Genomic DNA, 23,515 nt, shown 5'->3' with positions numbered 1-23,515 from the left:
CCCATGCCAGCGGGGGCAGCAGCAGGAGCTCTGACTGCCTGTGGGTCCTGTCCCCACGCACCAGCTCTACCTGCCCATGGGTCCTGTCCCCATGCCAGCGGGGGCAGCAGCAGCTGCTCTGCCTGCCCATGGGCCCTGTCCCCATGCCAGCGGGGGCAGCAGAAGTGGCAGCAGCAGGAGCTCTGCCTGCCCATGGGTCCTCTCCCCATGCTATTCCACACTATTCTCTAAATAAAAGAGCACTACTGCCAGATCTTGAGAGTCTAAGAAATCTTTCTTGCGACTCCTCGGCTCACCGACCCCGCATCAACTATACAGTCATGAGCCACGTAACAATGTTTCAGTCAATGATGGACCACATAAACGACAGTGATCCCACAAGATCAGTACCATATAGCCTAGGTGTGTAGCAGGCTATACCATTGAGATTTATGTAAGTACACTCTATGATGTTTGCACAACGATGAAATCACCTAATGATGCGTTTCTCAGAATATATCCCAGTCATTAGGCAAAGCATGACTGTCTAGGGATGGTGTGGGGAGGGAGACCCTGGGGGAATGCAAGAAGACAAAGTATTCAGCTACCACAATAGGAAAGCAACAGATAACATCTAAATTAGCAGCGTAAGCAGAAATACCAAAAGAAATTCTAGAAAGATTAAAAGCGGCTACTCTGGAGAAGAGGACGTAAGGATGGGGGGAGGGCAGAAAGTGATGGAACAGGCAACTACAGTTCTTGGTTATGACTTATTAAACTTGAATTTTAATTATATGCATGTGTCATTTTGGTAAAAATTAATATTGATTTTTTAAAAAGAAAAATCCTGCCAATCCATCAAAAAAAAATCCAGGAGCCACTGACCTAGGTGGTTATCAAGGTCTGTTCTGCTCTGAGACGGTTGGTTATTTGATTTCCTCAGGTCCCCTAGCAGAGGGAGCTGTTGTTCTGTGCTGGGAAACTTCATTTACAAGGCAGACAAAGGAGAACGGTTGCAGATCTTACTATGTTAATACTTTAAGTCTTCAGTTTTGCAAACACAAGTTTTTTAATCCAAGATAATTTCCTCATCCCACTTTCATTCTTATTTTCACTTATTTTGTTATTTCAACTGTAGGTGTATTTCTTTGTTTAGAATTTATTTTTTCTAGGCTCTTCATGGATATTTTGTTACAGCATTGGCTCTCAGAAAGCAAGGAGACATCTTATATTTGTAGATTTGTGGAAAAATATCCAAATTTTATTTAAAAAGAAGGTTCACAGGCAATTTACTGTATTTCACATATTCCTTCTAGAGCTGCTTAATTTTTTTACTAGTCAATTAGTTACTTTCCATTTAACATTAAAGTTTTTCCATGACAGAATTTTCTACATGGCATTAATTATTTTTTATGATTGCAAAAATATTATATGCTTACTTTTAAAAATTTGGAAAATGCAGAAAAGTATAAAAGAGGAAAATAAAATCCACTCTCTTGATCACCCGTTTCAATATTTCACTGTATATCTTGTCAGTCTTCTTCCTATGTATATTTAATGTCTACATTTATTAAATTTTGTTAACAAAATGGGTCTTGATTATTCAACTTTATAACTTGCTTTTCTCTTAACAAGGCTTTTTTCTCTTGTCCTTGGAAATTCTTTTACAGCATCATTTGATTCTTGTTTTACATATGGATATACATTACTTTAGGTTTTTCCAGTTGTTCACAATGCTCTAATAAATATCCTACTAGGTACATCTATGCACATACTCAGGCTGCTTTCCTTAGGGTAAGTTCTCATAGTAGATGTGCTGGGTCAGAGTGTGCACATTTTTAAGACTTTGAATAATTACAGCCAAACATGTCCCTCTAGAAAAGTTTACCCATTGCATTCTGGCCAACAATCTGGGAATATTAATCTCCCCACATCTTCAACGACAATGAACATTAAAAAAAAAGAACAAAAACAACTTTGCCTTTTGGTTTGTGAGAAATACAGCCCTGGTTGGGTGTTTAAGAGTCATGAGAGAGTTTCCAGAATCTATTTTGGGGATAAACTGGGATATTTTCTATAGCGTATTCTTGACACCTAGGATCATTTTACGTATTAGGACAAATCATAGGAAATTGCCAATACCTGACAGTTTTTGACCTACAAAACTGTCCTCAAATGGTTCAACTTAATAAATATATTTGTAAAATTGGGGAAGGTATTCTAAGTTAAGAATTGGCCAAATTGCCTTTGACTTTAAAAAAGTTTCTGAGTTATGGAAGAGCCATCAGTACAACCTGCTTTAATGTGTAGGCCTTGCTGTGTTTCTGCCAGCCTGGTTGGATGAGTTGGGGTGAGTCAAAGTGAACCACAAATGGGGTAGGATGGAGACTCAATCACTGGAATCCATTGAAAGATGGCCTTCCTATAAAGAAGTACTACTGTAGAGTAGGATTTGGGGGAGAAAATCTATAACCAGTGTGAGGACCTGGATTTGGCCACCTCAAGATATGTCTCTGGCATGAGGATTATTTGAGGCTGGTTTCTTTGCAGATAGGAAAGCAACTGAAAATTAGAATTTACTTACTCTTTGTAAGAGACATTTACATTGTAAAGGAACTCTCCATCTGTAAAGATATCTCCCTCTCTACCAGGAAAAAGGGGAGATGACCTTGTCTCTAGAAACTCTTAATCAAAGGAGAAGGCAAGGACTTAAATCTGCATTTGTTTACCTCCTGTAACTGACTTCCCTCCCCCTCCCAACATTGGCATTTCTTTAAGGATTAAGCATCTTTCCTTAGGCTAGGAACTGATTGCTGCGCTCATCTGTGACCACCCAGCTCAAGACAGTAGACTTGCCTCCTGCTATGCCCTCCGAGATAGCAGACCCACTACCTGCTGTGTCCATCAAGCGCTGTGCTGACAGGGCAATCTTGTGACTATTGTGGGAGGGACATTTCAATCATATGTGAAACACCCTGTTTGGGAGTATATAACCACTCTGTGTACCCCACTTCTTCGGTGCACTTTCTTCCTTTGGGAAGAGAGGCCCCGGGCCAAGGTCCTCATAAAGCTTTGTGTAATTTTCTCTTGCTATTCTGTCTCATGTGAATTTAATTCGTTCTCCAGCCAGACGAACCCATATTAAGTAGAGGAAATGTCTTCCTCCCCTACACCAGTAAAGTTAAAAAGAAGTCAGAGAAACTTCCAGAATGCTTCAGGTGTATGAGGGAATGTCCAAAGGGTAGTGGCTCCTGACTAATGGGAAAATATTTACAGACCTAAGGGAGAAAGGTATCTGAGGAGTACCATCTCCTCTCATGAAAAAAGGTATCTCCAGTTGTTCAGAGTTCATGCCCACAGACGAATTAGAGGACTAGCTCTGCATGAGTGGGAGCCACAGAGTTTGCAGGAAAAAATGATATGTCATCAAGGCCCAAGGAGTCCTATAGGACATCACTAACAAAAGACTGAAAGGTAACAGGAAGCATGGTATCATGAAAGGGCTCTTTCAAAAGGCAGGGGAGCTGAACTCCAAAACACACTCAGCTACCAACCACACGTGCAACTTGGGCACACTCCTTCTCAACTCAGGACTTCAGTGTTTGTGTCACTCATGTATTGCTGTAATTTGGAGAGCAATTTGGAAATTCTGCTTTTAAGAATTTATCCTAAAGAAATCTTCAAAGACATGAACTAAAATAGGTCCACAAGCAGTTATGTATAATAGTAAAATATTTGGAAATTTCCTAAATGTTCTACAAAAGGAAATGGTTAAATAAATATATGGTATATGTCAAATGATAGAATATTATATGCAGTCGTTAAAATCATATGGTAAAAGCCACTCAATTGTCATGATAAACTGTAAAGTAAAATAGAAGATTGCAATCAGTAAGCATAACACGACCAAAAATTTTTAGAGAACAAATAATAATAAACAATAAATAGTAGGACAAAGAAGAGAACAAGACTGGGAAGTTACATGAAAAGAGTTATGAGCGGTGAGCTTACAGAGAATTTTTATTTTCTTATTTGTTCTTACATTCCAAATTTTTTGTAATAAACTTACATTATTTGTGTGATTTTAAAGGATAGTAAATGTAATCAATTTCATTTTAATGAAGAGATTTAAGAATGCTCAACTCCCTTTCAGTACTAACATTTAGAGTCTTTTTAAAATGCTGAATGCAGAGATACATGGACCACATTTGAATTGTGATTTTCCTACTCCTACCTTGCCCTAATCCTCCCTTAAAATGCAAAGTCCTCCAAATGATTGGGTTTTGTAAACAGATATACCCTCTGAAACCATAAGGCAGTTCTGGGAAGGGCAACAGTTGGTAGGGGTCTAGGGTTTGGGCTGTCTTCACAATCTGAATCCTGGAATGAGCTCACTGAGAAAGACACATATGTAGAAAACCACAGTTCCTGCCCTGTAGGGCCTCTGGCTTTTCTTTCACAGAAAATATTTGCAATCTGGATGGTCTGTCAACACCAAGAGGTTACACACCTTCACATAAAAGTTTCCATTCCCAGGGCCAGCCCCATTAAGTTCGCACGCTACACTTTGGTGGCCTGGGGTTTGCTGGTTTGGATCCTAGGCGCAGACCTACACACTGCTCATCAAACTATGCTGTGGTGGCATCCCACACAGAAGAACTAGAATGACTTACAACTAGGATATACAGCTATGTACTGGGGCTTTGGGGAGAGAAAAAAAAAAGAGGAAGATTGGCAACAGATGTTAGCTCAGGGCAAATCTTCCTCACCAACAAAAAAGCATACCTTTAACAAAAAAAGTTGCCATTCCTAAAAGACTTTACAGATAGCTGATGGGTAGAGGCTGTAAATAGGACACACAGGACAGAGACAGGCTATTTCTAGCTGAAGTGAACATTTGCTGTATTGTCTGCCAAAAGTCCATTTCCCCTTCTTCCTCTACCAGGACTTTGAATTTCCTTTGAGGAAACATGCCTCCCTCACATTCAGACATGTTCTTCAGATGTCACTGATTCCTCCTTAGTTTGGGGAGGGAAGAGAGGGATGGGAAAGAAGTGAGAAGCAAAGCAACAGGAACAACTCCAGTAAGAATTTTGCTCCCAGCACTCCACCAAACGTGCTCTCATCAAGATCACCATCCACCTCCACTGTGCTGAATGCAGTGATCAATTCTCAGTTTCACCTTATTTGTCCCATGAGCAGTATTAGACTGAGCTGACCACTTCCTGCTCTTGAAACACTTTCTTTACTTGGCTCCCAGGACACCATACTCTCCTAGTTTATCCCCCTCTCCTCACGCCAACACACACACACACACACACCCCACACTTTTTCTCAGTCTTCTTGGATGGCTTCTCTTCTTGTCCCCAACCTTTAAAGTTGAAGCATCCCAAGGCTTGGTACTTGAAACCTCTTTCCATCTACACTCACTCTCTTGGTGATCTCATCCTGTCTCATTGCATTTAAATCCAGTCTCACTGAGTTTAAACACTACCTGATGACCCAAATTTGTATCTCCAGCCCAGTCTTCTCCTCTGAACTCCAGACTCGTACATCCATCTGCTTAATTCAAAATCTCCATGTCAAATAGGCATTTCTTATCAAATAGGCATCTCAAACTTAAATATCCAAAACTGAGATCCTGACCTTTCCACTCAAACCTGTTCCTCCTATGGTCTTTCCCTAGGAAAGGCAACTCTATCCTTCCAGTTTCTTGGACAGCCCCAAACCTTGGTGTCAAGTTTTCTTCTCTCTGTTTCCCACCCAGATTCAATGAAGAAATACTATTGGCTCTATTTTCAAAAAAGATCCAAAATCCTATCACTTCTCACCACTTCTACTGCTACCACCTAGAACCGGACACAATCCTCTCTCATGTGTATTATCGCAGTATTCTCCTAACTGGTCTCTCTCCGTCTACCCTTGCCCCGTTTTGGTCAATTTTCTACACATCAGCCAGAGCGATCCAATTAAAATGTGAATTGGATCAAGTCACTCCTCTCCTCAAATCCCACAGTGGTTTCCCATTTCACTGTAAGTAAAAGCCAAAGGCTAAACAATGGTCGGCAAGGCCCCAGATGGTCTGTTTAGGCCAAACCCACCTCTCAGCTGTCACCTTCTTTCTCTCTCCAACCCAGCCACACTGGCTTCTTTGCTGTTCCTTAAACACCTAATTTCTCTTCAGGACTTTGTACTTGCTGGCCCATCTGCCTGGAACGTTCTTCCTGGAGATAGCCATATAACTTGACTTCACTTCTTTAAGGTCTTTCTTCAAAATCACCTGCTATCTTATCATCCTATCTAAAATTGTAATCTCCCAACACTTCTCCCCCTTCCCTGCTTTAATTTTCTCCTTAGTACTAATCATCACATAATATACCAAACATTTTACTTATTTTTTTGCTTATTGTCTGTCTCTCCTAACCCCTCCATCCAGAACATAAGCCCCATGAGGTTAAAGATTTTGTTGTTTCTTGCTGTATCCTCAGTGCCTAGAATAGTGCTTGACGCATACTCTTTGCTCAATAAATTTTTGTTGAACGAGTGAGTCCATCTCCCTTCTGCTGGCTCTTATCTTTCTCCTTGTTGCCTATTCTGCAGCTTTGGCACTTCTTTTTGAAACTTCGTTCTCAAAATACTCTCTGCATTGGCTACCAGGTTCAGACTCTTTCATTGGCTTTCTCCTACCTTTCTAGGCATTTTTTCTGAATATCTTTTCTTAAATCCTTTCTCTTCCCATTCTTTTATTAATGTTGGTGTTTCCGTAGGTCCCATTGTTCATCCTCTTCTAAAACTCATTCTCTAGACTTTCCAGGGTGACTTATTCATGCCCATACTTTCAACCACTGAGTGCATGCTCCAACTCCACCTCCCATTATCTCTCAATTTTGGTCAGACCTCTCCAAGCCCTAGACCTAAATTTCCAGCAGTAAACAGAATACAGTCATCCCGAAGTATCCGTGAGAGATTGGTTCCACGACCCCCTGCAGATACCAAAATCCACGGATGTTCAAGTACCTTATATAAAATGGCATAGTATTTACATATAACTTATGCACATCTTCCCATATACTTTAAATCATCTCTAGATTACTTGTAACATCTAAGATAATGTCAATGCTATGTAAATAGTTGTTATATTGTATTGTTTAGGGAATAACTACAATAAAAAAAGGTCTGTATATATTCAGTACAGATACAACCATAGGAGGCCTTTCGATTGGTGGGTGGTTGAAACCGTGGATGTGGAATCCACAGATACAGAGGGCTGACTGAATCTCTGCCTTGATGTCTTACAAACATCTCCTATTTAGCATATGCCAGAATGAACTTGCTATCTCCCTCCTCCCCTGCCAAAGCTACTCTCCCTCCCCCATTCCCAGCCTTACTTATAAACATTTGTTGACCCAATCATCCAAATCTAAACTTGAGGATAAGTCTTGACATCTCCCTCTCCTTTCCTCCCAACAAACCACCTAGCCCTCTAGCTCAGACTCTGCCTCAGAGATATTGTCTAAATCCAGCCCCTCCTATCCAACCTCTTGTCCCCCACCCCTGTGTCAACACCTTAGGGCAGATCCCCATCATCTCTCAACTATGGGAAGCCTATCTCTCACATATTGCAGAAGCTCAATACTAGTCTCCCTGCACTGCTCACCAACTTCTTGGTTCATTCCCTAAATTGCTGCCAGAGTGACCTCACAAAGCCAAGTCTTATGACCACTGAGTATGAGGATAGCATAAGCGAAAATACTTTGCCACACTCTCTCACATTCTTGTGAAAATGTACATCTGTACCCTAAAAGAAATGAGTGTTTTTTCCTCAATGAAATGCTAATGCATTAGAATTAAAAATGGCACTAATATCCAGCATCTCCTCTTCTGAGACAAGGCAGCTTGACCAGGGGCAAGTAAGCAGAGGTCTTAGTTGGCCCTCCCAACACCCATTAACTTGGAACCAACAAAAGCACAATATGGGAGAAGAGTAGTAGAGTGTGATGGGAAGGGCAAGGGAAATTTTTTGGGAAGCCCCAGGTTTGTTTTTTTGTCTTGCTTTGTTTTGTTTGTGTGTTTGTTTTCGCCTCTGTGAACTTGCAGCCATGTGTCTACCATGAATATACAGAGACCCTAGAACTGACCTCCATCAAAAGGCATTACTCAGGAAAGGCGCTGAGCAGTGGAGCAGGAGCTCACTCCCCAGTTCAACAGAGGTGTGCTCTCACTGGGGAAGGGGCAAAATCAAGAAAACGAGTGCAGAGAAGGGTCCTTCCTGAAGGCCTTTATGCCTCTGGACAATGGAATTCTGACAGCCCTAGCCTCTCTATCCTCTGAAACATGACTTACATGGCAACAGGACTTTTGCCTTCTTTCCTGGATCTGAGTGAGCTTTTTCTGCTAGAGGATTGAGATGTCTTCTCATACATAGAAGGGGATCTAGGATTTGGTGATTGCATTCTTACAGGATCCAAACGAAATGTGAGAGAGCCAAGAGCATTCCAGCCATCTCCAACATTGGACTATGATAAATCTCCCCTAATGCTTACTTAAATTCTTTTTAGAATAAGGTGAAAAACACATACATTCATTTGTACACACATACAAAAGGAATCTCCTTTCTTTCAAGGATAAGGCCTTAGATTAAATAAATTTCACAATAAAGTAGAAAGAACAATGGAGGCAAAGCTTGCCTCGAAAATACATGTGATTCAGGAAAGAGAAGGAAATTTCTCCTGTTTATTTTTCAGTTGGGTACAAGAGGATGTTGCTACGAGAAGAGAACAGACTAGGATAAAAGATTTCATGGAAGCCAAAAACATTGCAGCTGAATGAAAGTTTATATTGGAGATAATTAAGAAAAACTGAATCAGTGATGTGGAGCACAATGTGAGGAAAATGTTTGCAAATATAAAGAAAAATAAATGATGGAGAGGGAGAGAGAGAAAGAAAGAGAAAAGAGAGACAGAGAAGGGAGGGAGGGAGCCCTTTCTTTTACATTCCCAATTCTCCATCATGCACCTCTTTTCATTTTTTCACAATAAACATGATTCACATCAACTGAAATTCCCAGAGGTATCAATAAAAGTATACAAAAGTAAATGCACGTATATTATAATTTCACACAGAAGAAAATTATGATTGGAGAGGGATTACTGTATAATTGAAATGACTGGATAGATTTATTAATATACAATTTTATCTTAAAAACAGAATATATCTTATTAACAAGTGCTCAAGGATTTATAAAAATTCTCTACATGCTTAGGTACAAAGAAACCTCAGAAATTATAAAGCCATATTCTCTAACCATTGTGAAATAAAATGAAAAATTAATTGTTTAAACAAAAATAATCATTTCGAACTTAAAAAATATATTATCATGGGTTAAAGAGACAATAAAAATGCAATATCAAACTAGTTTGAAAACTATAACACCACAGATAAAAATGTATTGGATCTATGTATAGTTTTGGTCTCGGTATAAAAGTACTAAGAGAAGATTCAGAAAACTGTTATGAATATGACAGAAAAACTTGAATACCTTTATTTTATGAAGAGCTCACAAAAATTAATTTAAAAACATAAAATCCAGATAATTAATAAACCAGCAAAGGATGTAAATAGACAGTATACAAAAGAAGAGGCACAGTATGTAAAAAATGTCGAATTTACTGGTAATTAAAGAAATAGAAACTAAAACAACATAAAAGCAGATAAGATCATTTTTTTAGGAAAAAAACACCGAAGTTGTCAGGGAAGCAGCAAAACAGGAATTGCTTGTGGGAGAATGAAGGGTCCACCCTAGGGAAAGCAACTTGGCAACACGAATCAAGAACTTTTAAAAACATTTACAAGTTTTAATCTAGTAATTCTACTTCTGGGACTCTATCCTCAGCAGGCAACTCTACATATGGAAAAACTTCATGCACAAAGATGCTTATTGGAAATAGAAACAAATGTCTCTATTTCCTATTTTTAAAATTGTATATACAGCCTAATGATTACAATGCTGTCTTATAATTTTTCAAGGTCCTAGTCAAGTAAATGCTAAAAGAGAGACACAACCCCCGCATAGTAAAAGGAACTGCAAGGAAATACACCAAAATATTGTCACAAGTGATTGCTTTTCTTCTCTTCTCTAATCTATATTTTCATGTTTTCTTTAATGGCCATGTGCCATATTACTTACACCCTCACAGACATAAAGGAATTGTCCACATCCTTCGTACAAATCAAGGAAACACCTCTTCATGTAGGGCGTACACTGCCATTGTTCCTAGGTCTCTAAAGTATTTTGATATTCTAGCACAAAAACTGCAGGATGTAAGCATGCTAGGCAAACTCTCCCCTGCCTTCTTTTCTCCAACAACTTCTTTAATCTTCATAATTCCCTCAACTTTCCAAACCTAAAGAAATTCCATCGGTCCTCTCTGCACCCACTTTCCTCCTTTCGCCTGGGATTATTACCACCTCAGTTCTGCAGAGTAGAGACAATGCCCCAGGCACACTGCTCCCAGTCTCAAGGCCTTGAGTCCCTGCTCCCTCCTGCTCCCTGGCACTCCAAACACCCAGCACAGAGTTCTAGAGGCAGCCAAATGTTCTGGTCCAGTACTTCTCAGGTTGGAGGCAGGGAATGAAAGCAGTTTAGGGAAGCTTGGAGCTATGGAGAAAAGGTGGGAGATGTTTAGGAAATCCAATATAGGACCCTTTTTGTGTAACAGTATTTTGTGTTGATAAAGATTCAGACTTGTTTCTTCTATGGAAAATTGGGGGCCTCAATTTCCTGTTCTAAGACATATATTTACCGCAGGAACGAACGAGTGAATGAATATATGAACTAGGCTTCCTATCATTCTGCAATAACATAGTTTGATCAGTGACTCAAAGTGGTAGCTTATGAGAGGGGTGGGGGTGACACTGGGGAAGGGAGGGATTGGTCAATTGGTACCAAAATAAGCCCTGAGACTAAGGCATGCAGTGACCCTATAACATTGCTAGTCGAAGTGCGGTCTATGAAGGGGGAGCATTACCATCACCTGGGAGCTTGTTAGAAATGCAGAATCTCAGGCCTTACCCCAGAGCTTCTGGATCAGAATCTGCATTTTAACCAGATCCCCAATGATGCACATACATGTGAAAGTTTGAGAAAAACTGCCTTAGAATACACATGCACATTCACCAAGACAAAGCTAGTGCCTCCACTCTGCTGCACTTCCACCAAACCCTCAAGAGGTTTGATGATTCTTTACAAGTGCTGCCCTCAATTTTGACCTCCCTTCAAACGGTTTCAGGGAACGGAGCTCACGAGGAACAGACCCTATATAATTTGCCCTGGGCCTCACCTTCACTCTGCACAAGCTGAGCCCAGCACTACTCAACCAGTGACAGGTGGGATTAAATGCTAACGCCCTTGGGCACAATCACTGGTTACAGAGAGTGCAGAAGCAAACAGGAAGAAAATACTCTTAAAATGTGGTTTGGCAAAACCGCAAAACCAATCGCCGTCAAACTGTTTACCACATGTGCCTAATTACCATGCAGGAGATGGAAATCATCATGATTAAGGCTGATTACTTTGGAAAGGTTTATTCAGTGACATGACTGGTAATCCCAACCTCATAGTCCAGGCTAAACTTTGGACTTCTGCCTTCAAATCTCCAGGATGGACATGTAAATAGGTTCCTTGCTTGGAACTTGGAAAATGTAAAAGAGCTTTTTACTCTTACATCTAGGCTGTAGTTTTGGTAAAAGAAAGAGAAAAGGTCTTTAAGCACTGCTGAGACTTGAAAGGGGCTTGTTGTGGGCACCAGACTCTACTCATCGTTCTAGGTCCAATTGAAGTGTCCTATCCTTTAGAGTTTTCCCAGAAATTATCACTCCCTAGTCTGTTTCTCATGGCATTTTCTTTAGACTTCTATTGTAGCTCTTAGGGAGGTAGAAGAACTTATCCTTTAGGAACCCAGGCTTTGCACCCTAACTATATGCGTCTAAATTCTCCCTCTGGCTATTACTCCCTCTGGTCAAGTGACTTCCCTCCACAACTGTAAGACGCAGAAACCTATATCATAGGTTTGTCGTAAAGATTACACGAGACAATGCATATAAAAATTACAGTGCCTGGCACATAATAAATAATCAATGTTAGCTATTATTATTAGCACTTCACAGAGTCTGGCTTCAATTAGAGTTGGTTGTATATATGTCTGTCTTCCTCACTAGACCGTGAGCAAAGTGTTTATATCACACACATCTGGCATAGAGACTTACAAATGGTAGACACACAATAATATTTGTCAAACTGGTTTGAAGCTATGCCAGGAAGAGGAAAGGGAGGGTGCTGGAAATAAATTTAACATACTTTATGATTTTACCCAGGGCCAACCTCTATAGTGTTTGTTTTTCTTCTATTATCAGAGTGCAATGTTTCAGACTATGAGGTTGCTATAAAATGGGGCTGGAGAAACACTCTTTCTAGAATGAGATGTTCTGTTCAGAGATAGCATGGTTGTGCTATGAGGTATCTGAAATCTCCAGTTTGGCCCCTGTCTGAGGGCGGGGAGTGGAGGCTGAAGTTCAGCCAGAGCTGGACTGATCAAACTGGGCGCCTAGGCGTTAGGTCACATCAGCTCTGAAGATCACCCACCTGGAAGGGATGAATCTTGTTTCTCAGTGTATTCACTTAGAGGGATGTTTTTATAGATTGCACAAAAGAGCTGTATGTCCCAGCTGGAGCTCTATTGCAAACTCAAAGTTTCCCTTTTAAACCAGCTTCCTGACTCTTGGGTGAACATCAACTAAAATAATAATAAAAATATAATAATAATAGTTGGTCTATTTACTAAATATTTATTGAGTGCCCATTATGTGCTAAACATTGCACTAGACGCTGTAGATCCAAAAGTAAATAAAGAAATTATAGAAGGGGGAAGTGGGAGGCGATGCAGAGGGCAGGAATGTTAACAAGTATGATGAGTGCCACCTTAGGCATAAGTGGGAAGGTGTTGCAGAAACATCCATGGCGGGGGCCTAACTTACGGCTTGAAGGGTTGGAGAAGGCTTAAAGCAGGGACTAACAACCAAGATAAGGCTTGAAGGAGTGATCCCAATAGCTAACAGGGTTTTTTTTTAAGATTTTATTTTTCCTTTTTCTCCAAAGCCCCCCAGTACATAGTTGTGTATTTTTAGTTGTGGGTCTTTCTAGTTGTGGCATGCGGGACGCCGCCTCAGCGTGGCCTGCCGAGCAGTGCCATGTCTGCGCCCAGGATCCCAACTGGTGAAATCCTGGGCCACCGAAGCAGAGCGCACAAACTTAACCACTCTGCCACGGGGCTGGCCCCCGACAGCTAACATTTATTGAGCACATACCATATGCATCAGGTCCTGTTCTGAGACCCCTGCATGAATCCCTCATTTAGTCCTTACAACAACCCTATGAGGTAGATATTCTCTTCATTTTACAGATGAGAAAACTGAGGTACAGTTAGTAAATGATGGAGCTGGAATTCAAACCCAGGCAGCTTGGCTCCAGTCTAAAGGGGAAGGAGAGGGCAGATAGGCCTTCCAGCCAGAGACAAGTGCCTTGCAACGGCATGGAGGAAAGAAGCAAGGTTTCTTGGGGAACTGAAAGTGGTTGAGGGTGGGGACAGAAGTTGGGAGATGACTGGGCACCCTCTGCCAGTTAGAGGGGAAACCAGAGGCAGGAGATTTCTGGTCTGGTCTGGACTTTCAAAAACTAGCTGTGTGATTCCTGTCACCTAACCCTTCCTGGCCTCAGTCTCTCCCTTTTGTAAAAAGCAATAATAACAATACCTAGGCTCTACTATAGAGAATGGCCAAGAGCACCAAACGAGAAAAATGTATGTGAACTTAAGAGCAAAGCACAAATTCCTTCCCAGACTTGAGATTTCATTAGTATCATTTCCCCAGAAGCTTCAGGGATTTGCAAACGTGGAATCAACGATGTCAGGGCAGTGGGAAGAGCCTTCGGAGTAAAAGTGTTGGGGAATAGAAAGGCCCACGTTCCCTGTGTCCAACTGCCTGCATCCAAATTCACCACTTACCGTGTGAGCCCAAGGCAAGCCACTCTCTCACTATCTCAACTTCATCAGCTGGAGAATAGGGGCTGATAATGACGGCACTCGTAAGCTGATGTGAAGAATAAATAACACGTGCAAAACGCTTAGAACAGCTCCCGGCAGAGTGAAGACTGAGTAAACCTTAATGGCTATCATTATTACCGTTACTAAGAAATCTGTTGGCTACTCATTCCATTCCTCCACGTTCTATGCGATAAAAAAGTGTGGGGATATTAAACATTAGAGATGATGAAGAAGGTTTTCAACCCTACACAGCCACACTGCTGCACAGATTCTTCCCAGCTGCTACGGGCTGGCAAGCAGCTGGCTCTCTGTCCTGGCAGAAAATGCCCAAAAGAGGTAAAAGACAGAGACTGCACACCATCTAGGCAAACCAGGCTGCTCTTGTAGGTTTCAGACAAAATCTAAATATAGTCAGTCAGATATGCCTTGCTTTTTTAAGATAAAACTGTTCTTCTTTGTCATTCCACATCCCCCGACCCCCCCCCCCCCCCCCACACACACAGACACTCTCCCACACATCCCAAGAAACTTTCGGTCTTTTGCAAGACATACTCTGGGGTCCTGTTGTGACAGCCTCTTGCCACACTGACTTCTCTGTCTGACTCGCCACAGAGAAGCCTTTGCTAATTTCACAACAGGAAAGCACGCAGGAAATTCGAGAACAAAACAAATGTACACAGGGAGCCCAGCATCTTCAAGCAAATATGCTGAGGTACCGACTCCAAGCAAGATGACTCTGGACTGTAAATGAGGCAGCTGCCTCTTAAACTGCAAGGGGACAGAAGAAGTCAATTACCTCTAAAAAAAACCAGATCTGAATACAAATTGATAATGAATATTCATGAGCCCCTCAAGCTTGCTAAAAGCCACCCTTGACTACAACTCCTGGGCTTTGCTTGCTAAAAAGTTTCCCAAAGTTCTTTCTCGACCTCCTCTCAGAAGGAGAGGGTGGGAAAGTTCATTTAGGGCTTTTTACCTCTTGCTCTTTCAAGTACTTGCTTTTGGTCTGGGCTTTTGGCTTTTCTTTTTTTTTTTTTTCTCAAGATTTCGGATCAAATCAATTTTGCTCTTACCCTTTCTATCTTCCATAATTGGCAGCTTTTGTTTTCTTCCTCTTTGCTTTTTTTTCAGCCTCTGCTTGCTGTGGTCGTCTCAGTGAGAGAGGTATTCAAGGAACAGAGATATAACAGACCCTCGGGCTCGTGGGAGGGGCTAAAGCAGCCAGCCCCATTTCGGAAGGAACTCAAACCCTATGTCTTTCATTGACTGGAAAGGACAGATTGGCGGGGGAGTGCCGCTGCTCATTTCCCTAAAGCTACACGAAGGCTTCCCCGGGTTGTAACTTTTTGTATTCTTGAAGCAATGTATGTTCAAATATCTCGCGCACGCTCTCTACCTCCCTCCTTGCTACAGAAATCTGTTTTCCCCCTTGAAAAATGTATCTTGGCTGCAAGCAAAAAAGCTATTTACTTATTGCAATTTTGAAGCCAGATAACAAGAAACTTGTTACCTTGATTCCCAGTGGGAAGGCTGTGGGACGCAAGAACAGTTCTTCCCGCCCCCTAAAGCCGATGGCTTCCAGTCCCCTGAGGAGCAATCCCTTTTCGAGGCTCCTTAGACCAGATGAGCAACGTCTCCCCAGCTTTGGACGCCGCGGCAGGAGGAGCCGTGTTATTGGTCAGAAGGCCGGGCGGGACGGCAGACGAGGCTGCTCGCTGGGAACAACTATTTAGCCGTCCTGACGCAAGTCATCCACCTTTTCCGAACTTTAATCTCCCACCTCTTAAGTCTTAGGAGCATGAATCGGCACGCCCAGGCTTGCTAAGATGACCCAAATGCAAATGAGAGCCTGACCAAAACATTTTTAAACTCTGTATACGGAGTTATTTTGAAATCAGGACCAGAGCTAACTCTGCAGGAAGAAGGTAAGTCCTCAAGTCACAAGGGCCCCTGGGTAGCTTCTCCCTCTATGACACTGTCACAAACCTTAGTATTTTCCATTTGAATGAGACCCCAGACATTTAGTCTAACTAGGGTTAGAGACGTGGAAAAGTTAAGCCACCTGCTCATGTTCACACAGAGAGAGCAGAGAGCTAGTGTCTCTTATTTGCTACCATGCTCCCCAGCAGCTAATACAGTTGCTCCCACAGGGTAGGCTCTCAGTAAATATTTGATGAATGGTTGAATTAATCAATGAATAGCAGCAAAGTAGGAATGTACATCTGGTTTCCTGGTTCCTAGTTCATGCTTTTCTACATTGCCTCTCCAGCTTGAGAATGTGTGTCTAAAGCCAATTATACCATAAGACATTTTTCTTCATATAAACCATTAAATTTGTGACCATTACAGATTATTTTTGACTCCACATAGAAAATATATTCTCCATTATACTTTCAATCATACTTTATTAAGGGCAGGGGCTGAGTTTTTAGTTTCAGCATTTGTTACCCCTCACAGTGTCCAGCACATAGTACGTGCTCAATAAATTTTGGATGCTCTAATAAATCTGGGTCTGTACACTAAGGCTCTTTCTTTATCCTACTAAATGGTTCATAGTTACAGGATTTTGCATTTATAATAACAGCTAATTATACTAAAGGAAAAATCCACTGAATGCCTTCTCCAGAGCCAGTTTAGACTCCATCTCTAATAAAGAATATTGGTTTGATATTTGTCCTATTGCGGTAAAATTGTTTTTAAGTAACATAATGCAATATTTGTAAAAATCAATAATTTTTATAATGAGTTTATGACTGTCTTGGCATCACTGTTTCAGGAAAAAACTTGAAAAAGAGCATGTCCACAAAACATCCCGTGACCTACAGAAGAGAAAACAGACCATCAAGCTAGAAGGAGAAAAGACTGATTGAGGGGAAGATCAGAGTGGATGAGAGGTTAGATGGGAGAAACAAACACACAAGCACCTGAACATGTCAAGGAGAGCCCCACTTTGGGTACTGTGGTAACAGTTTATTTCAAACAAAAGTAAAATTCAAAGCAACTCCTATCATGTTCTCCTTGGATATCACATTGTTGACGAAAGGTTACTTCGACAACTGACTCATTCTCTTTCAATTTCATCATAGAGAGAGAAGCTATCTAGAGTAAAGGACCCAACTTCTGGTTCAACCAGAAGAGGTAAAATCTCATTATAATAACTAGCACTTCATAAAAATTTGAAGTTCATCTGAGTTGAATATAGTAATAGAAACATAGTTTTAGCCCCCAACTCATATTATGTGAACTTTTTGACATTTAATGCTTTTTATGGTATCAAGCTCTGCGCTACAATTTAATCATATGTCTGGTGTTCACACCCTCCTCGGCATCATGAAAACACTGTAGTTAAGTAAATATTACTTCTCATTCATCCAAGAATAATTACAGAAGAGATCGTGTTTGTGTGTCTTTTTAAAGGCCCAAGAATTTATCTTAAAAATAAATCCTGTTTCTGAACCAAAAATTATCACCATTATTTATATTATTCTTATTTGTAACAGGAAGTAGAAAATAAAAACTGCACTCAGAGAGACGGAGGGAATTGTTAGAAAGAGGTAGAGATATTCCATCTTTCTTAATGATAAATTGGTCTTTGATAAATTCTTAGAATGACTGCAGTTCCATTTTTTTCTATACTGTCAACCTCTCTCATTGTACTGCCCAGATGATCTTTCTGAAGTGTATACCTGATAATGTCATTTCAAGGCTAAAAAAAATCTAGTCTCCTTATCATCCATAAGTAAAATGCAAATTCCTATCAATACATAAGGTCTCTCTCTACCTCTCTAGACTCCTTTCCTGCCATAGGTCCCTGTACTCCAAAAATGAATTATAATTAGAAACCCATAGTCCTTTCATGACTCTGCATTTACACAGGTTGGTCCCTCTGCTCAGAATGCTCTTTCCCCTCTCGTTCACCTGGTCCTCCTACACATCCTTCATGATTCAGCTTATGTATCTGGTCCTCTATGAAGCTTTGCCTGACCCCTCTCTCCTCTCCCTCCACCTCAACAAACAGTACTGACCCACAGAAGAGATGCCACTCATATTATCATGATGTTTTAAAATTTCATTTATGTCTCAGGCCATAATTCTTGGAGTCACATTTGAATCCTCTTTCCTCACAATCCAAGTCCAATCCTTTAACAAATTCTGTGGGTTCCATCTTCAAAATATATCGAGAACCTGACCTCTTCTCATTACCTTCACTGCTATCACACTAGTCCAAGCCATATCATCTCTTACCTGGTTTACTGTGATAGCTTTCTCACTGGTCTCCCAGATTCTGCTCTTAACCCTAATCAGTCCCTTCTCACCCCAGCATCCATAGTGATTTAGTTAACACAAAACAAAACAAAAGATCATGTTGTCACTCCTCTGCTCAAAACCCTCTGATGGCTCCCATCTCACTCCAGGCAAAACTAAAGTCCTTCTGACAGCCTACAAGGCCCTGCCTGGCCTGTTCCTCCTCACCTCTCTGACTTTCTTTCCTATTACTTTCCTTTTCTTGCTCCCTCTGCTCCAGTCTCAGAGTCTTTCCATGTGCTATCCTGTCTACCTGGAATGCTGTTCTCCCAAATATCCACGCAGCTTATTCTCTCATTCCCTGTACATCTTAACTGAATTATTACCTTCTACCCCTGTACAAGATTGAGATCTCTAAATACTATTTTCTACTAAAATGAGCCAAGGCTTTTTGGAAAAATGGCTGATTTCAAGTCTGAGGCAAGAACTGTATAAGATGAGCCTGGAATATTTTGTCATAGCAGAAAGCAAGGATACTGTTTAAAACTACTAGGTTGTGTCAAAAGGAATGAGGAGCCAACTTCAAATGGCTCCTACTAGCCAAAGTAGTAAAAATTTGAGCATCAATAAGACATAATAACTGAAATGGACTGAAACACATCAGATATGTTGATACCCACGTGTTCATATTGATACTATAAAGAAATCATTGTTCACCTTTGGAACCAATTCACTATTCCAAAAACAAGTAAATAAAGGGGAAATATCAACACCCAACATGCCTTTGCTGTACAAACTGTACCACAGGACAACCAAATAGTTGAGGAGGAAAAGCTTCTCCTTAAAGTATTCCAGATAATAAAAGAATAAAATTGATAGCATTAAAGTATCACCATTGTACACCTAATAAAGTAATGAAGCTAAGCAATAATCATCCATGACTGCTTACATCAAAAAAGGAGCACACACCACACCCTCCGAAGTAATCTTGCCAAAAAACTGAAGACTCTAGATCTAACTACCAGTTGACTGAAATACAGGGCACAGAAACCTATGTTAAAAGACACTAGAGGAAGACAATCAGCAAAATTTAGCCTGGAGGAAACACTATAAAACAATTCAATTTCTTTAACAAATAAATTGCAGCGAAGAAAAAAGAGGATGAGGCATCTATAGAGATTTAAAAGATAGTACAACCAAATGCAATATCTGGACATTGAAATTCTGATTCAAACCAACTTTTAAAAAAATACCAAGACAATCGAAGAAATTTGAACATTGATTGGATATCATTTTATAATATTAAAGAACTATTCATTTTTAAGGTGTTTAATAGTATTGTGGCTATAATTTTTCAAAAGTCCTTATCTTTTAGAGAGATATACTGAAATATGTACAGAAGAAATCTGGGATTAGCTTGAAAAAGAGGAGGAGTAGCTGAGGTATAGATAAAACAAGATTAGGAATGAGGTGATAATTATTGAATCTGGATGATGGGTACATGGGGATTTGATTTACTCTTTCTCTGCTTGTTTGAATTTCCTGCAACAAAAGATAAAAAAAGAATCTTAGATGAAAAAAGTGGGAGATTTTCTGATGATAAGCAATAGTTATATGAGGGAATTGTTCCAGGGTTTTAAGGAACATGATTGAATATTCACTGAGTCAGTAGCCATATGCAAAATTGGCTTGGGGTTGAAAGATGCCAAGATTGGCTTGGGGTTAGTTTAAAAAAATTGCTATAATCAGGCTAGATGATCATCACGAAATAGGCTGAGCATTTCATTTAAGGAGCAAATAGTCAGATGAAAGAGATTATCTGCAAGGAAAATAAAAGTTGAACAACAATCTAGTTGAAGCTAAAAAGCTGTTAAACCAGTGTAATCCAGAAAAGTATATTCACTGTGCAATTTGTCTGTAGTACAATAGTCAGGCAGCAATATCAAGATTTTCTTAGATTTCTTTGTGGAATGTAACATGAGGTGCAGAAGTCAGGAAAGACCATACACTTTGTCCAATGTGCAATATCCACAGTGTGGTTTGACGACTTGAGGCTCTCTCCATACACCCAACAGTGACTAAGCAGAAATCACATAAATTTATGGAGAGGTGATGGTAGTTTCTGCCTCACTCGGGGATGGGAGTAGGGGGTAGTAGCCCGTGGGATAGGGTGGAGGATGGGCATTCTGGTCTCTACGGTGTTTCTAATTCTCCATTAAAACAGAAATCTATTGATAAAACTCATGAAAAGAGTTACTCTGGTTTTATGTATCTTAAAATAAATGCCCAGGGTATCTATTGTACAAAATGACATTTTGCCAATTTTAAGAATGCCTGTATTTATCCATTCAGCTTTTATTATATTTGAATATACTAAAATGTTCCTCGTAATATTTGACTCAGTGTTCAAAATGTTATGTCCCATTGATTTTATTTTTTTTTTTCCTTTTTCCCCCCAAAGCCCCCCGGTACATAGTTGTATATTCTTCGTTGTGGGTCCTTCCAGTTGTGGCATGTGGGACGCTGCCTCAGCGTGGTCTGATGAGCAGTGCCATGTCCGCGCCCAGGATTCGAACCAACGAAACACTGGGCCGCCTGCAGCGGAGTGCGCGAACTTAACCACTCGGTCACGGGGCCAGCCCCTCCCATTGATATTTTTTAAACAATACTTGCTCGTGGTTGGTTTCAAGTTAAAAGGAGACTGTAAAAGAATGGATTTTTATAATTAATAGAGATGCTACAGGCATGGTAAATCATAATATTTCAAGAATCATGGGGTAAAATGTTATATGTTATATAGCAACTGACAACTCTAATCTCAGGAATTCATAGATTTTATTTTCTGCCAGTAATAGACCCAAGCCCCATCTCTTACAATCCCTATAAACCAAGATTCTAAGTGAGTACTATTTGGTGTTGGTGTATGAATACTCAACAAACAAAACTTGCCAGCACATTTTAAAAATCATATCAAATTTTCTTGACATTATTTGACATTGTGCTTTGACAATTTAGCACTATACATACATGTCTTATCAAAAGAGAAATACAGGGGCTGGCCCCGTGGCCGAGTGGTTAAGTTCGCGCGCTCCGCTGCAGGCGGCCCAGTGTTTTCCTTGGTTCGAATCCTGGGCACAGACATGGCGCTGCTCGTCAAACCACGCTGAGGCAGCGTCCCACATGCCACAACTAGAAGGACCCACAACGAAGAATATATAATTATGTACCAAGGGGCTTTGGGGAGAAAGAAAAGGAAAAAATAAAAAATCTTAAAAAAAAAAAGAGGAATACAGATTAAATGAACTCGATTGAATTTGTACTTTTCTGCCAGCAGTAATAACCTCTGCCCCCCACTCCATCTGCCTGCTGTTACAGGTATCCAGAGACGATAAGAACTCCTATGAGGCATAGGAAATGGGGGTAGGGGTGGATCTGAAAGTGCTCTGAGGGTATTTAGAATACAAATTGGTTCAGAAAATGCCCCTTCCCTTCTTTTAAGAGAAAAGTAGACACACTGTCTCTCAGAGCCGAGCTCTGGTTCTCAACCTTGACTCCATATTATAAGCACTTAGGGCACTTAAAAATGCTCATGTCTATCCCCCACCCTTACAGACTGGGATTTAATTTGGTCTGGGGTAGGACTCAGGCAAGATTTCTTTTTTAAAGGGCCCACATGATTTGTTTTTCTTCTTTTTTGGTGAGGAAAATTGGTCCTGAGCTAACATCTGCTGCCAGTCTTCCCCTTTTTGCTTGAGGAAAATTGTCCCTGGGCTAACATCTGTGCCAATCTTCCTCTATTTTGTATATGGGACACTGCCACAGCATGGCTTGAAGAGTAGTGTGTAGGTCAGTGCCCGGGATCCAAACCCGTGAACCCTGGGCCTCCAAAGCAGAGCACATGAACTTAACCACTACACCACCAGGCCAGCCTGGCCCAGATGATTTTAATGTGCTGCCAGGCCTTTAGAGTAAAGGAGATCCAGGTTCAAATCCTTACTATATGATCTTAGACAAGTTAATGAGCCTCTCTGAACCTCAGTTTCTTTATCTGTACAACAAAGATTTTTTTAAAAATCGACTTCACAGAGTCATTGTAGTGGGAAAAGGAGAATAAATATGTGAGAACTCCCAACAGAGACCCTAGCACATAGGTGGAACTCCACAAATGTGAGTTCCTTTCCTATTCATTTATATGCTAGATCTGATACTGACCCTGATATCAGTTTCCCTACAGTAAATGCAGCATATATGGGGTTAAAACCAAAACACTCATTCCCTGCTTACTCTGGCTTCCTGGCTCCAGAATCCACTATCCTCCATGGAGACAGACACCGTCAAGGACAAGCACCTGGATCATCTCCTCCCCACAAAGAGATACAGGCTGGTGGGAAAGCTGCTGACCAGCAAGATCACGGGCTCCCTCCTCTCTGCAAGTAGTCTCAAGGCCAAAGACAAGCTGGTGGGAAAGCTCCAACCAGCAAGGCCATATGCTCCCGCCTCCCCTACCTAAAACCCCAAATAAAAACCCTTCCTTTTAGCTTTTTGGGGAGTTTGGGATTTCAGCATTAGCTGCCCTCTCTCCTTGCTCAGAGCTGTGCAAAAATAAAATTCCTACTTTCTTCCACTACCCCCGGTGTCAGAGATTGGCTTGCTGTGCAACGGGTGAGTGAACTCACTTCAGGTTCGATGTCAGGTCTATGTTCATATAAAACAAAACATTGTCTTCTCTTCTGTAACTCTTACTTTTTCCACCTCCAATATCTTCCATTTATTTTTCAGAAGTAACCCCAGGTGACTTGAGAATGAAAGCAGAAGTCTCTTTTATCCTACAGCACAAAGGATCTCTCTAACCCTCTTCCCCAAATTTAAAGTGATCCTATATATTCAACAGCAACTGTGGGACTGGAGCTATGTTGAGAGAGGGGAATGGGGAGTGAAGTATGACCTGGGGTCACCCATGTCTTTGTCTTTCGAGGATAATCCAGTGGGCTTGGTAGTCAGGGAGGAATGCACTGAACTCTGAGCAAGAGGAAGCCCTTAAATGTTGCAAAATGGCCAGCTCTTCCAAAGAGGAAGTTTGTGACCAAACGGTGGCACCAGAAGAAGGCAGGCCTCAAGCACATAGCACAGCAACTTCAAGTAGAGCAGACACTCAATAAGGAATTTGCAGAATTGAAATGAAGATCCTAAATTCC

The 23,515-nt window shown here is 40.9% G+C and overlaps 1 protein-coding gene and 1 long non-coding RNA gene across 4 annotated transcripts in view; one reads left to right on the top strand and one right to left on the bottom strand.

Annotated features, from left to right (window-relative positions):
* The window catches only part of ENTPD1 (ectonucleoside triphosphate diphosphohydrolase 1), a 98,219-nt gene extending 82,669 nt beyond the window's left edge, over nt 1–15,550 (bottom strand). For 2 of the 3 annotated variants that reach the window (XM_046654311.1, XM_046654312.1), the window contains exon 1: nt 15,149–15,550. In XM_046654311.1, coding sequence (XP_046510267.1) covers nt 15,149–15,164 — 16 coding nt within the window. In that variant the 5' untranslated portion in view covers nt 15,165–15,550. The remainder of the gene's footprint in view (nt 1–15,148) is intronic. The other variant, XM_046654310.1, reaches the window with a different exon arrangement.
* A 40-nt stretch (nt 15,551–15,590) lies between these two features.
* LOC124235829 (uncharacterized) lies at nt 15,591–22,676 on the top strand. The gene is made up of 3 exons (XR_006887575.1): nt 15,591–16,000; nt 16,852–16,969; nt 22,624–22,676. It is a non-coding gene; the product is annotated as an uncharacterized LOC124235829 (long non-coding RNA).
* Nucleotides 22,677–23,515: the final 839 nt, after the last annotated feature.

This window comes from Equus quagga, chromosome 2 (genome assembly GCF_021613505.1).
Source record: "Equus quagga isolate Etosha38 chromosome 2, UCLA_HA_Equagga_1.0, whole genome shotgun sequence".
NCBI lineage: Eukaryota > Metazoa > Chordata > Mammalia > Perissodactyla > Equidae > Equus > Equus quagga.
The sequence above is the reverse complement of the archived record's forward strand: the minus strand, read 5'-3'. Positions and strand labels throughout refer to the sequence as shown.